Source organism: Dreissena polymorpha, chromosome 13 (assembly GCF_020536995.1).
Source record: "Dreissena polymorpha isolate Duluth1 chromosome 13, UMN_Dpol_1.0, whole genome shotgun sequence".
NCBI classification, from domain to species: domain Eukaryota; kingdom Metazoa; phylum Mollusca; class Bivalvia; order Myida; family Dreissenidae; genus Dreissena; species Dreissena polymorpha.
Genome location: NC_068367.1, coordinates 63046417 through 63061403, shown reverse-complemented (window position 1 = coordinate 63061403; position 14987 = coordinate 63046417). Strand labels below are relative to the sequence as shown.

At 32.8% G+C, this 14987-nt stretch overlaps 2 protein-coding genes across 2 annotated transcripts; both read left to right on the top strand.

Annotated features, from left to right (window-relative positions):
• Positions 1 to 8516: 8516 nt before the first annotated feature.
• Positions 8517 to 8855, top strand: LOC127854715 (RING finger protein 207-like). Its single transcript, XM_052389773.1, has one exon. It carries the CDS (start codon positions 8517 to 8519, stop codon positions 8853 to 8855), a length of 339 nt encoding a protein of 112 aa, XP_052245733.1.
• Positions 8856 to 9189: 334 nt separating this feature from the next.
• Positions 9190 to 11613, top strand: LOC127855218 (uncharacterized). The gene is made up of 2 exons (XM_052390635.1): positions 9190 to 10434; positions 10929 to 11613. Exons 1-2 carry the CDS (start codon positions 10380 to 10382, stop codon positions 11279 to 11281), a joined length of 408 nt encoding a protein of 135 aa, XP_052246595.1. The 5' UTR covers positions 9190 to 10379; the 3' UTR covers positions 11282 to 11613.
• Positions 11614 to 14987: the final 3374 nt, after the last annotated feature.

The window sequence follows — 14987 nt, the reverse complement described above, 5'->3', positions numbered from 1 at the left end:
GCGGTCATTATATAAAAGGAATATTAATACGAAATAAACGCTAGTATCTTTCTTGTTGATATTGCTGGAAAGTGAGCGGTATTTAAAAAAATGCTACAAGGTATAAATGGGCGGCGAAAAATACCTGCGTCGGCATGGACGTCGCCATCTTGACTATCACGTGATTACCTCCTCTGTGTATGGTTAGCGCGGTTTGTTTAAGAATAGACCTTGGTGAATAATAGCTTGTATATTTTAGTACTTGTTATTAATCAAATACAACCAGCTCGCTTAATTATTATTGTTAGATTTGAACATTTGCGATTCAATACACGAAATGAAATAATCTTGATTTGTATCGTTAAGTACATTTAATTGTGTATAATTGTGGTACATCAAAGACAATTTATCGAAATCGGCATGTCTTCATGATTGAGGAATATCTGATTATAAATACATACCAATACTAATGAAACATACAAAAACAGCAGATATGTATATAAGTGGTATACTTATCATTTAAATATAGATAATACAAAATATAATTACGACATTAAAAAAAATTCTAGCTGAAACACCAGTCGAAGCAAAAAAACTATATACACACGTCTAACTGTATATAATATTATCTCTTGGTTCATTAAAAAACAAAACTCATTTCTTGGAGAATCTGTTTTTGTAGAATATATGGCAAAGTGACTTCGTAACGACAATACTTACAAGTATAAATTTGTTGTTTGCCGAAAGGAAATAGTTGTGCAATTAATACTCGTGTACATTTGTGGTGAATTGAAGAAATGAACGTTACTAACTGGCACATGTTTTTATGTGTGATATACTGAAGGAATTGCAGTGTATACAATGATTGTATATACATATATATTCTTCATAACTGGACATGTGTTTATATATGGTATATTCAAGAAAAATACTAGATCATGTGTACAGTTTGCTTTATTGTAGAACTTTTACTTCATAACTCAAATATGTTTAGATTTATGGTATTTTATGAATTTTACTTCATTTAGAAAAAATGCAATGCATGTGTGGTCAATTGGAATATAAGACGTATGCTGAATGGCAACACACATAGCAGAAGCTATAAATGTGGTTTTTATGTCCTGGTAGTGTGGCAAATAGCAGTCGGACCGTCCGTCCGTCCGTCTGTCTGTCTGTCCATACAGATATCGAGCGGGTATCGCTATGTGAGTCTACCTACATGACTTACAGATGAGGTGTGCGTTTCGTTCCGGTCCATTGATTTTTCGCGAAGTTATGGGCTTTGGATTTATAAATGTTCTCAAATATGACCGTTTGCCGAACGTGTTTTTACAAAACGCTTTCAGATATTTAGCTGATTTTTGGTATGTGAGTCTACCTAAATGACATACAGATGAAGTGTGAGTTTCGTTCTTGTCCATTGATTTTTGGCGAAGTCATAGGCATTGGACTTAACAATTTTCTCTTAAAAAGCGGCTGTGCGGCTTCAAAGCGCAGTAGGGAGAATTGTGTTGGACTTATAAATGTTCTCTAATATAACCGTTTGTCGGACGTTTTCTTTTACAAAACGCTTTCAGATATTTATCTGATTTTTGGTATGTGAGTCTACCTAAATGACTTACAGATGAAGTGTGAGTTTCGTTCTGGTCCATTGATTTTTGGCGAAGTAATGGTTATTAGACTTAACATTTTTCTCTTAAATAGCGGCTGTAAGGCTTCAAAGCGCAGAAGGGGGCATTTCGTTTCACAAACACAGGTCTTTTTGGTACTTCAGTATCATTTATTTCATATATATATAGCAATATAAAAAATAAACGTTATTGCATTTTCAGTCGTGCATCATTTTTTTCACATTCTGTTCTTTATTTTTCACGTGTTTGCGTTTTCAATTCATGAACTTTTGTTTGGAAACATTGACAATATCGCACGTAACCGTTTCGCATCAAAGATATTCTTAGCAACACAAACAAACTATTTTTTTATTCACAATACCGATGTCTCTTATGAGGTATATTTTATATTTCAGGTATTACATGACCAATTATTATTACCTTTAAATCAGGTTCAGGAAAAGTAAAGTTTTAATTTCAAAAGAAACATTTGCAAAAAAGATAATAGCATACGTAATTTGAATTTGATATATATATATATATATATATATATATAATTGATATACAGATAGATAGATAGATAGATAGATAGATAGATAGATAGATAGATAGATAGATAGATAGATAGATAGATAGATAGATAGATAGATAGATAGATAGATAGATAGATAGATAGATAGATAGATAGATAGATAGATAGATAGAAAGATAGAAAGATAAATAAATAAATAAGTAAATAAATAAATGACTCGGTCTGATCTGTCGATTGATCAGCATGATTCAAGTATTTTTATCAAGATAACAAGACACTATCAATATGTGATCGCTTTATTATCTTCGTAAGAAAACAACAGACTTAAAGGGATGGTAAACCAGACAACTTATAGCATGTATTGGAATTCGACAGAGAAAACTTGCAAAGATATTAATATTTCGACATCGTTCTATTATAAATAATTATATGAAAATATTTCCGCTGCATAACCTAACTTGACAATTTTGCTATTCAGAGGCCAGTTTTAATATTTTCTTCATTTCCTTTTGAAATCTTTAATTGTCTGTGTGTGGTTTGAATGTTGACTCAAATACAATAATCGTTTCCATCCTGAAAGCATATATTTGATATTCTAACCTATATTTGATGCTCTTATTAGATACTAACTGACAACGAACACAATTAATGTTGTAAAACGAATTATATAACAAATCAAACATATTTCTTCTTCTTCTGCTGCTGCTGCTGCTGCTGCTGCTGCTGCTAATGTTCCTTATTTGATTCTAAACATTTTCCAGTATGGAAATACCACAAATATCCCCGAAGTAAATGTTTAATATTATACAAATTATGTGATGACAGCTTGAAATATAATGCCTAAAACATTACCAAAGAGATAAAAGACATCGATATCGCTGTTATGAAATAAAAATAAATGCAAAAAGATAACAAAATGTTCATATCGTGTGTAAGATGTAAGGTGAGGTTCGCATAAAAAAGAAAGAAGTGATATTTTGAAATTAAATTAATAAAGAATTGACCAACATAAAGGCCTAAATGTTTGAAACAAGCATTTATGAGGTTTTTCGCGTTACGCTTAACGCGACACTTATTGCAGCGGCCAACAAAACATGGAAAAAACTGTATTTTCCTTGTATCGTGTTTATTTCCAGAGGCTGTATTAATATGGTTGCCATGACTTTAAATAGACAATCCCAGAATCGATAAATTGACCGCCGCCATATTGGCTATCACGTGACCCGTCGCCATTACGGTACTGAAGAATCCGGTTGACTACAGCGTTAAAGATCTCACAATAAACAAAGTTGGAAACATTAATGAATTATATTTCACATCGTTAAAAATAAAAAATATATAAACACTAATACACGTAATGTGTAAGGCCGGAATAGCTGAAGGGGATAGGGTGGGGGTTAAGTACTCGTTGCAGTTATGCAATTTGCTTAGAACACATTTGTTTCTTTATTAAATGTACTTATTTGAATATAATTTGTTAAGTAATATAGTGAAACAATTACCGCATATCATGCACACTAGTAAGCTAACATGATCTTTACATCATTTACATAGTTTATATATACGTATTACGTATGTTTCAGGGATTTAAATATTCGCTAGAATGTCATCCGCGGGTATTTTCTTTTACAACGACTTGAAACTGTTTTATAACTCAGACTGATTTTAAGCAATTAGTAATTTTTTGACTTTTAGCTGAATTTTGATTGAGATCAATGACTTAAAAGTGGTCGTTAGAAATTGCGTCAATGTAGAAAACTTGCTGCCGCGAATTCCTTACTCATTTTTATCGAGGTTAAGAATCAAACGCGTTCATTTAAGAGATGCCTCAATGTAGACGTTTATTTTTTTACTCATCTTAATTTTAAGGTGATTAAAATGCTAACAAATTACCGGACAATATTCTTTATTCAACTTATAATAGTTTTAAAGGTCAGCCGGTTCTCGGAAAGGAGATTCTACAAATGTGCAATTCTGACATTCATACCAAAATCAGCTAAATATCTGAAAGCGTTTTGTAAAAACACGTCCGGAAAACGGTCATATTAGAGAATATTTATATGTCCAAAGCCCATAACTTCGCGAAAAATCAGTATTTGTTTTGTTAGTCACTGAATTCAGTGTAAAGGGACCTTTTCATGTTTTGGTAAAGTTGCAAAATTGGAAAAAAGTCGTTTCAGATTCGCACATTTTCACTGTAGATATGATATTTGAGAGAAAACAGTAAAACTGAACATTTACCATGCTCTAAATATCCATTATAAGCATCTTTTGACGGTTTTAAAAGGTAAACATTATACAGCGTTACAAACGCGAAACGATTGACTAATTTGGAAAGTTATAATCGTTATATTTTGTGACACTATGAAGATTGCTTTTATGAAGTATAAAATACATCATTCACAGTATGAGCACGGATAGCCGATTGGCGTAAGTGCTAGAACTTTACTCCAAGGGTCAGTGGTTCGAGCCCAGTTGAGGTTTACTTTTTTCTGTAATTATTTGTTTTATTGTTTTGTACTGAAGCTATTTAGTCCAAATATTTACATTTATCAATTTAAAGCATATAATGAAAAACTTCATGACATGCCAGCATCTTTGAAAAGGTCTCTTTAAGTGTTAAATTGTTTTTAAAGATGAACACACTGTATACTTTTCAGCTTATATTATGTTTACTTTTATACAATAAGTTCAAGAGATCAAAGTGTGCGTTTGTTAAGATCTCAAAGTCGATTTTTTCTAGCATTATGCTTTATGTAACTTGCTTCGTTTTTAGAGGTTCAAGGATTCATACAAGTAAATGTGGTGTAAACTTCAAAAACTTGTAAAATAGAATAAATGAAAACTATTCCTTAATAATCCCTCAATTTATTTAACTTTATAGACTACGGTGATGACGTAAGTTGACTTCAATTTTGACTGTTTAGCTGTCATAAATCATTGCCGACTTTGCTCCACATTGAGAAGCCAGATTTGACGTTTGGGTGACCACAATAATTACTATATAAATTCGCCAATCGTTCCACTAACGAAATAAACAAAAAATTATTCCTGACGAATAATAATTGTTTCACAGTAGATGCCATAAAATAACATTTATCTAACATATGTTAAATAGTGACAGCTATTTACTTTCAGTTTGCTTCAATAAAGACTATGAACTGAAATTTATTCCGAACTCAGCTGAATTCAAGCATTCAAATGGTTCGTTTTAGATTGTTTTATTTTAGACTACTGAACTTAAGTATGGTCTTCATGTACACTACTAAATTGAAATGCTTGCATTAGCCGACCGAATTTAGTAATGTGAAATAAATAAAATCTGACTTCAAGATTTCTGGTTATTTATGTGGTTCAAGATTAGTTTTAATCAACAAAAACAATAAAAAACAAACAAAGACAATCAAGTTATAAAGCAAAAGTAAAGACAGCTAAATTAATTCAGTCAATCCGAAAGATTTCATGGTGGCATATGTTGTGCACAGCAATTAAAATGAACGTACCAACTTGTCAAAAAACAAAACCACTAACACATTGGCGATATCTAGTATAACCATCAGCAGATTTGCGCAAATGTTTATGACTAGGCAAGCCCTATCATGCTTGGATTACACGGACCTGTCTAAAATCTTTTAAAACAGCTATTGAAATAACAAGTTGGAATATTTTAATGTGACATTTAATACCAGTGATTAAATATTCCTTTATTATAGGAAAGCACTGACTATTAATAATACCAGTGGATAATTTTATCAGATGCTTCATGAAGATTTCCGTCATGGATTGAAAGGATTAATCTAACTTGATGTCGGAGTGCTGTAATTGATATGGCATAAGCCTTAATAATGAGGGGTCACGGGTTAAATCCCAGTGGATATTTGGTGTCAAATTTGGAGATGTCATTCGGCCACATTCCCCATGTCAATAATTTCATTTATTATTTGCCAAAATGACTGCCCTAAATTATCAATTGAAGGTTTAAAGATAATTATTTTGTGTAAATAAAATCCAAACTTGACCTGACATCATGTCCGTTTAATCTATCATAAGGTTACCTTAACCCCAAAAATGTTTACTTAACAAGTTATTATATCAATTTAACCCAACAGAATGCCAACTGAACACAACATTATGTTAACTTAACCAAACATAATTTAAGTTTACCAACCATGATGTCGACTAACCAAACATTTCAGTTTCTCCTAACAAAAAGCAGTTTTGTCGTTCCAAATAGGTCCAGGAAATTCAAAGTTAGTGAAATTTTTATCAATCAATACCAGTGGCTGCTTTGAGCAGTTGCTGGGGGCTAGGTGGCGGTTTCATGGTGGAACGGAAAGGCGTTGACATTTTGCTGTTAGCGGAGGCGTTGCTCAGACTGCTTTGTTGGCTTTGCGGTCGGCATCGGCGTTGCTGCGCACGGATACTAGGTCGGCATGGTTGAACAGCTGGACAGGCGTGATGGAGTTATTTCAGTATTTTAGCATTGGCTTCAGAGCCTGAAAGAATAGAAGAGAATTTTAGTAAAACAGGTGGGCCTAAAACCGGTACTGCGCCAAGTACGAAAAACCCTGACATTTGGGAGATTTACGCCGTTAAATCTTCAGATTAGATTGGGAATTATCTTTCTTTTAAAAAGCTTAATACTTAATTGAACAAATCCATCTTAATATGTCTCTTTGTTTAAACGTTCAGTTTCAGTGCTCCTTTTATTTGTTCCTATGCAGATGCAATTTTGGAACGAATTTGATGCAACTTCTATTCCTTTATGGAGTTTTTTGGACAGCAATAGGGAATTCGGTAATATTTCAGGTGCTTTACAACGAATGAAAAAAATTCACTGACACAGGTAGGCTCACTCTAGGTACACATAAATCTAAGGACACAAGAGAGATTTGTAAAACAAGTATCTTCCCTTTTCAAAACACAGGTATGCCCCTTTTTTTAAAACAAGCAGGACTGCCTTTTCAGAGATCCCGATTTTTTTGAGTCATGGTGACTGTATTTACAAATGAATTTTGAATTCCTTCATAAAATACAAACAGAAATATGTTTCAAACACGTTTTGCATTACAGGGCTGCATTTATTACTACCTTATTCATAAAACATGACATGTATTAAATCGCACCAAATGAAGTAGCTGTCGCTGTGTGTTAGGGTAAAACAGATGAGGACCAGTGTGTCACTGTGTATGATGGGCGGCTGATAAAGGGCAACTAGTTTTCAATATTTATGTTTTGGTGCTGCTCATTATCAGAAAGACCTGTACATGTTACTAACAGCTGGCAATGCACTTTACAAGTAATCAATGATTGGAGACTTGTTGACTTAAGATACAACAGTTGATGAAACAGGTACATTTTGGTGGAAATAACTTATCGTAGTATTATTTGAAACTACATCTGGCCGTGAACCACATAATACTAATTTCGTAATTGTGTATTAATTTTAGGTTTGTATAAATGAAAATTTCAGCACGCTCTCTACGTCAATAGGTAAATGTATAAAGGAAATGTACGTTATTGATGTGTTTGAAATGGTGTTTTAGAATAAAACAACAACCATTTAAACATGTTTGTGTGTTTGTGTGTAAAGAAATAAGAAACATCATACTAAATAATACTGAATAAGGCAAAACAGTGTCATTTTTAAATGAATGATTCTGTAAAAATAAACAAATATTTTAAAAACTACTCTCATTTTCAGTATTTAAGTTTGCAGTAAGGGTTACAGGTGACAATATATTTATCACCAGGCCATCCCAAGCATAAGCTCCTCATCCTGCCAAGATATATGGCACAGTTCTCCACACCTGCAAAGAGTCAGACCTGTACAAACTGAAATTTCATACTACGTTTATTTAAAAAGTAATCAAAATCAGTTTTCTCTACTTTTTTACATTAATGAAGTTACTTTTGGGTTATTTTAGGAACATATATTATTTGTGCAATATCTTTCTTTAAATGTTTACTGACGAATCATGTTTTAAGTATACTTGATTATAATTATTGTGTCAATAAGTCATTATATTGCTTTATCTTTCACAGTGTCATCACACTTTAAACCAACTAACCCAGTGCGATTATAGATTGTGTGTCACTTTATATACTACAGAAATTGTCCCAGATACTAAAGTAATATTCAAGATGACAACCTTGTTATGTGGACTGTGGTTCAGATGGGATAACATACTTTAATAATATATGAAAACATAAATGTACACATCATATGATTTGATTATGCATACAGTCACATGAAGTCAAGTACTGATAGCTCAAATCTTTATCTGCAAATTGTAGGTACAAAGTATTATATTATTTTATTTATGACACCAGTTGAAGGGGTGTAATTAAAGGCACATATATTTCTATTAAACATTTATACTAAGGTGATCAAGATGGCTACATTTTCTCAATCAACTGTGGATAGTGGCTCTGATTCTATTAAAGACTTTTATTGTTCACCCTGCATTGAGCACAAAATTGACCAGTGGGCAGAATTTTACTGCAATAACTGTCTTAAATTTTATTGTGCAAGATGTATTAACCTGCATGATCAGTTGTTTGGCAAACATGTGACATATGGAAGGGGCGACACAAGAAAGTTGGCTGTGTCCAAGGAAGTGGAGGAGTTCCTTCAAAAATGTGACATTCATGGCGACAAACTTCTAGAAATGTTTTGTGATGACCACAATCAGCTGTGCTGCACTAATTGTGCTTTCCTCAATCACAGGTAACTAGGATAAATATTTGCTTTCAAAAATGTTTGTTTTCAAATATAAAACCTTCAATACAGCACTATTCAGATCAATTACCCGTTTATACTAGAAATGTGAATAAAAGTGCAATGATGACTAATATTAATTATTTGTCTATTAAAAATATGAAGAAATGAATATAACGAAGACATTCCATATCTCATTACTTGAAAATATCATTTAAAAAAACAAAAACAGGATGAACAAAAGTGCATACATATTTTTGGATAATGACCATGAAAACCACATATATATATATATATATATATATATATATATTCATATACAATAACTATTATTTTCCTTTCATATTATGTGCTAATGTAACACTCATATCTGAGATAGTGAAAGGACCTCCACCAGACTTGCAGCAATTATCAAGAAAGATCCAAACTATTATGGAAGAACTCGAGAAACTTCAGAATTATTGGGATACCAGCATGCAGTTTTTGCAGGCTTCATACGACTAAAAATTACAAGAAATACGTCAAACACGCCAGAAAATGAATGTTATTTTAGACAATATTGAACAAAGAACTATGAAATAGCTAGCTGATAAGATGATCAGTCTAAAATCTTCTCTCAAGACTGATGCGGACAATTGCAGCAAGCTTAAAAGTGACCTAAAACAACTCAGTGGCGCAATTCATGAAATTGTTGACAAAGGCAAAGCAGAACTCAGATTTATTTTGCAAGTAAGAAATGTCTGGAAAAGGTTAAGCAATCTGAAACTTATATGAAGGAAAACTCTGTTCAGGTAGAAAGTTCACTGAATTTCCAGGCTGACAGTGACGTTCTACAGTACTTGTCTGGTTTAGGGAGGATTGTGCTCAATACCAAAGCATTGTCGGTGCTAGACCAGGTTTTCATTTTGCAAGGAAAGTCTGAGTATAATGTGAGAATAACAAGTGATTCAGAGAAAACCTGCCATATCACTGCCATTTGTGTTCTCTGTGATGATCAGACACTTGTTGCAGATACTTATAATAGACGGATTAAGCCACTCAATCATAAATACTAGGTGGAGGATCATTGTGACTAAATTGGTTATCCATGGGACATTTGTCAAATCACACCAAGTGAAGTAGCTGTTACTCTGGCTCATGATCTTCCTGACACACATGAGGTCCAGTTTGTCTGTGTCAATGGTGGGCAGCTTGTTAAGGGCAGCAAGTTACAGTTCCAACATGCGTGCCATGGTATTGCTCATAATCTGCAAGACCAGGGGTCCGTCTTATCAAAGATCGTACGACATTGTTAACTTACGATTGAATTTTGTAATTTAAAAATATAAGTGATTATGATCTGTGTGTTTCAAATATAGAGGATATTTGACAGCTACTTTGGAAATGAATGGAAATATTCAACAAAAGTAGTTATAAATGTGACGGTTACATATTTATGGCGCTTCGAAAATTGCATCGTAAGGTGAGAATGTCGTACGATGTTTGATAAAACGGGCCCCTGTATCTCACCTCTTGCACTGCACTTTACAAGTATTCAATGAGTGGAGACCTGTTGAATAAGTTGTATGAAGATCAACGAGGTTTTGACACAGGTAACATTTGATGGATATTTTCCGGAAACATTTTAAATTATTATAAGAAATTATAAAATAGCATTTCGGTCAATATATACATATTTATACAAGTAATTCGTATTGTACTCTTTGCCAGTCCCAGACAATTATGCTTGCAAATAACTGACATATTGATTTCACTATAAGTAAATGAAAACTCCTCAATATTAAAGTTCTTCCTTTGATTACATATTTTCTTGCTTTTTTCTTTACTGAATATGACTATTGGTTAAGAAAAATATATTAAATGATTCCATAATAATAATCATGTCAGAAAGCTCTGACTCGGTCACTGAGTACATGTACATATTAAGAGTATGTTAGTGCTGTTTATTCCATAGGGTTTCAGCATTATATAATCACATATGCATACATGATTCATTGTAAGAAAAATCATACTTTCTTAATGACATCAAATAGCTGGGGTGAATAAGTGTAAGAGTGTCTTTATTAACATAATGGCTCTTTTACAGTTTTTAAGTGTGCAGTGAGTTCTTCAGGTGACAAGATATTTGTCCTCAACCGTTTCCAACACAAGGTCCTCACATTGGCCAGAGATGGCACAGTTCTTCACACCTTCACAGATCCAGACCTAGAATTTCCATGGGGTGTACATGTCACTGCTCTGGGACAGGTGCTGATCTGTGGAAGTGCGTCCCTAACTATTCTACAGCTTGATAGTGAAGGCAAGAAGAAGCTGGAAACACTTGTTACTGAAAGGGATGAAATTCATCAACCATGTTCAGTCTACTACAATAGGATCACATCATCCATCATTGTGGGACAATGGTATCGCAACAACATCCATGTGTTTCAAGTAAAATAGTTTTGTTTGACAAGTTTCAGTACTAACATTTTGGTACATGTACTTTGAACAAAATCTTGGCCACACCAAATTTGTTTTTAGTGTTACGTTTCATCACATAATTCACACGGATGATTTATTGTCTTGCTTACTAAGGTCACACCACCAAAATTGAAGATTTGTTCTACGGATTTTAGCCTGCCACAAATGGAGCGAGCGAGCGAAATACAAATAAATTAATTTTTATTCTATTGTTTTTTAAATCACATGCGAACGAAAAGCAAACCTTTAAAAAAATACATATATTGTTGATATATTTTGCCAAATAAATGCACGATATCTGCAAAATACCAGTACAAGATCATTTAGTAGTTATAACTGAGTTTTAGCTCTTATCCAATGTTTGTACAAATACAAAAATATCTCCAATAGCTGTTCTGCTTACTCACACCAGGTAGTGACTACTTAAATTAAACATAGTACACTGTAGTTTGTATTATTAAAGTTATATTAGAAGCTCAGCTTTCTGTCAATGATTGCTCAAAAACATGATATAATAAATTATATAATTAACAACAAGCATAAGCAGTGATTATTTTCGCGTTATATTTTACAGCCCGTGCCTTTAAGATTGGGAAAACGTGCGATTAACCATGTAAATTGGGAAAATTTAAACATTATTATTATGATTTTAATTAACAGTATACCAATTGTTTATAAGAACATGTTTAACTGCTTTCTAAAATTTATATTATAAAGTGATAGGGAATTAAACTGCTGTATGATAAACTCAATAAACCAATTGAGTTTATTAAAAAAGTTTGGTTAATTGTTTTGGAATTTTTGGCCAGATTTTTGGGAAAAAATGTTACTTTTTGCCATGGGGAAACAGCCTTATTTACTTTTTGCAATTTGGACACAGCCTGTAAGAGGCTGTTATTTTGGGGAAAAAACCCATACTGATACGAAATATCTTAAATTTGTGTTAGTTCTAAATATCATAGGTTATGGTTTTATACAATTCTCGATGCATTACTTTTGTTAGTTTAGCACTGTTAAAATTAAAAATGAGAAGTTTAAGTTTTCTTAAGTTACAAAAACCATAACTTCCTAATGAAAAAAAAGAGAAAAGAAATGGGTAGTGATTTTTTTTATATTTAAATATAAAAAAGTAAATCAAATCTTAGTAAAGTTGTTGAGGTCCAGCAAGTTTTTTCACTTTTGCACTTATGTTAACTTTATGTTTTTGGGGCATAATGTACACCTTGGACAAAGCCATAAACAGTTTGAACTAGTAGATAGGAGATGTGTTCAATTTATATTATACTCATATATACATTGTTTTGTACAGTGCAACGGCGACACTTTGTTGCATGTTAATGTTTGCTAGTTTAACTTTATCAATACCAACAAGTTAATTGAGGATTTTTACCAAACGTACGCATACCAGCGACATTTCACATCCTGATGTAGATGCGGCTGAGATAAATAAAGTATCAAAATCATCTGTGATAAAATGACTCATTGACCCGGGGTTAAAGTAACATATTTATTTGTGTTTTGGGCCGACACGACAAGACAAATGAACGCCGCCATTTTTTTACCACAAACCAATCTAATAACGCCAAGCGTTATAACAGTCTATGCCGTAAAATACGGAGGGTAATTTAAACTACAAGTAAATCATTAAATGAATAGGTGATCAGCAAAATTGTTGCTGCGGGCGCACAATAACAATAAAAATATTGTTTTTGTGTTAAAGATTTTCAGGGGCGGCAAATCGACGAACATTTATTCAATTTGTTTTGGTCTTAAGGTTGATTCCGTGTGGTTTAAAATAGCTTTTGTTAAATGTCGGCCTATTAACTTTCACAAATTCTAACTAAACATACTTAAGTTAAAGAGCTCAGAGTGTACTTCAATTACATCATGCTCAAGTGCTTTATTCAAATATTCGCTTAAAAATTCTCTCAAACTGATACATAGTCATGCCTGCTTACTTCTGCTATCGGCAATCATAACAAACTTGGGCCATAAAACAAACTGCTAGACATTTAAAATCAATCTACTGATAGGTGATGCTGACATGCACGCAATATGTGACTAAACATAGGGGCACATCTGATTTACACTATTTATTTCATCGTAAATGTCACACGAATCGAAATATGTAGCATAATCCTGTGACATATTGACTGTAAAAAATCGTATGCATGCACTTAATGTACTTAATTGCGAAATGGGAAAGACAAATTCGGCTGGCAATTGAAAAACCATCGTTTAGTTAGCCTATTTGCGAGTAATTGCTCTATTTGTACGTATTTAAATATTGCAACCAAATATATGTGGATGATAAATTTGTGTTCTCATTAGTAAGTATAATCCATAAAAATAATTGTATGTTTTACTTGGCGCTCTGGAGTTAGTGATTTCCATCTATTGAAAGTTTGTTTGTATTTTGTAATAAGGAAAAAGTGTGAAATTAAGTTGTAGATGCAAGGAAGATAGCTGTAGAAAAAATATGTTAAAGTTTTTTTGTCACTGAATAAAAACTTTTTATTTCAATACTTATCACGAAGGAATTGTAAAATAAGTGATGGAATATCTGTAATTTTAAATGGAATGGAAATGACCATATTCTTTTGTTTTAATTGGATGAAAATATGAAACTTGTATCCTACAAATATTCGGTAGATCAGGTTCTTGGCCTATACCAATATTATTCATCGGGTACTTATATTCGTGGATTTTAGCCGGTCCTCTTCACAATCACGAAACATCCAATCGTGATACATCGACTATCTCCGCAAGATAGGCCGATTTTAGCAATAAATCCTCTGCTAATCCAGAGTGGAAAAAAATCCAACCTCCGCGCAGAGATTTTACTGGAACCTACATTGCTGGATCAAATCCCCGCCTAAATAATCAACCACGTGAGGATAGCCAATCCACGTGGTACAATAATTTTACCGTTGTTATTTTTACTTTTTTTAAATTATGTAATTTCTTTTTTAGAATGAACTAAAACTTATACACTATTTTCAAACTATGAAAGAAAATGATACTACTTTTCATTATAATATACTTAAAAAAATAAAATAAAATCCTACCGAATCTGTTAGGATTTTCTTGAGTAGGCAGAAATTGTAGTTGAGAGCAAGAAACGACAAATCTGCGTGGAGATTAGAAAAAAAAACTGTCAAGGGAACGTTGAAGTCTGAAGTATTTTATCACACATTATCAAAAACTCAACAAATGTAAGAACAAACACAATTCAAGAATTTATGTATCCACGAAAGTTAATGTCAACGAAAGTAGATGAATCCACATTGTATTCTCATGAACGTTTCTCAAAGTGGTGTCTTCGTCAAACATCGAATTTACATATTTTATGCCATACATGGCCTCGTTATATATGCAATAAGTACAGAAATATATTACAGACTCGATAATGTCATATTTATGTGAGGCTTTCAGATATGTTCACCGACACATTGCGAAAATAATATGTTTTCCATAAAAAAAAACTACGCAGATGTTTTGATGCAAACATATTGTATTTAAATTGTACATGTCTAAAACGTACAAAAACAACGTACAAAAACATGCAATACTCTGTTTACACCGCATCGCCTGATATGAATTCTTTGATGCGATGCAATTTTTCTAAAATCCTGAGGCCATACTTTTTTTACCTCTTATTGGAACTCATGGGCTACCCTCCTTG

Bases quoted from the DNA above. Each gene is read 5' to 3' on its own strand.
- LOC127854715 (XM_052389773.1), top strand. From the start codon at position 8,517: ATGGCTACATTTTCTCAATCAACTGTGGATAGTGGCTCTGATTCTATT.
- LOC127855218 (XM_052390635.1), top strand. From the start codon at position 10,380: ATGAGTGGAGACCTGTTGAATAAGTTGTATGAAGATCAACGAGGTTTT. The intron at 10,435-10,928 runs GTAACATTTGAT...GCTCTTTTACAG, and splicing joins TCAACGAGGTTTTGACACAG to TTTTTAAGTGTGCAGTGAGT.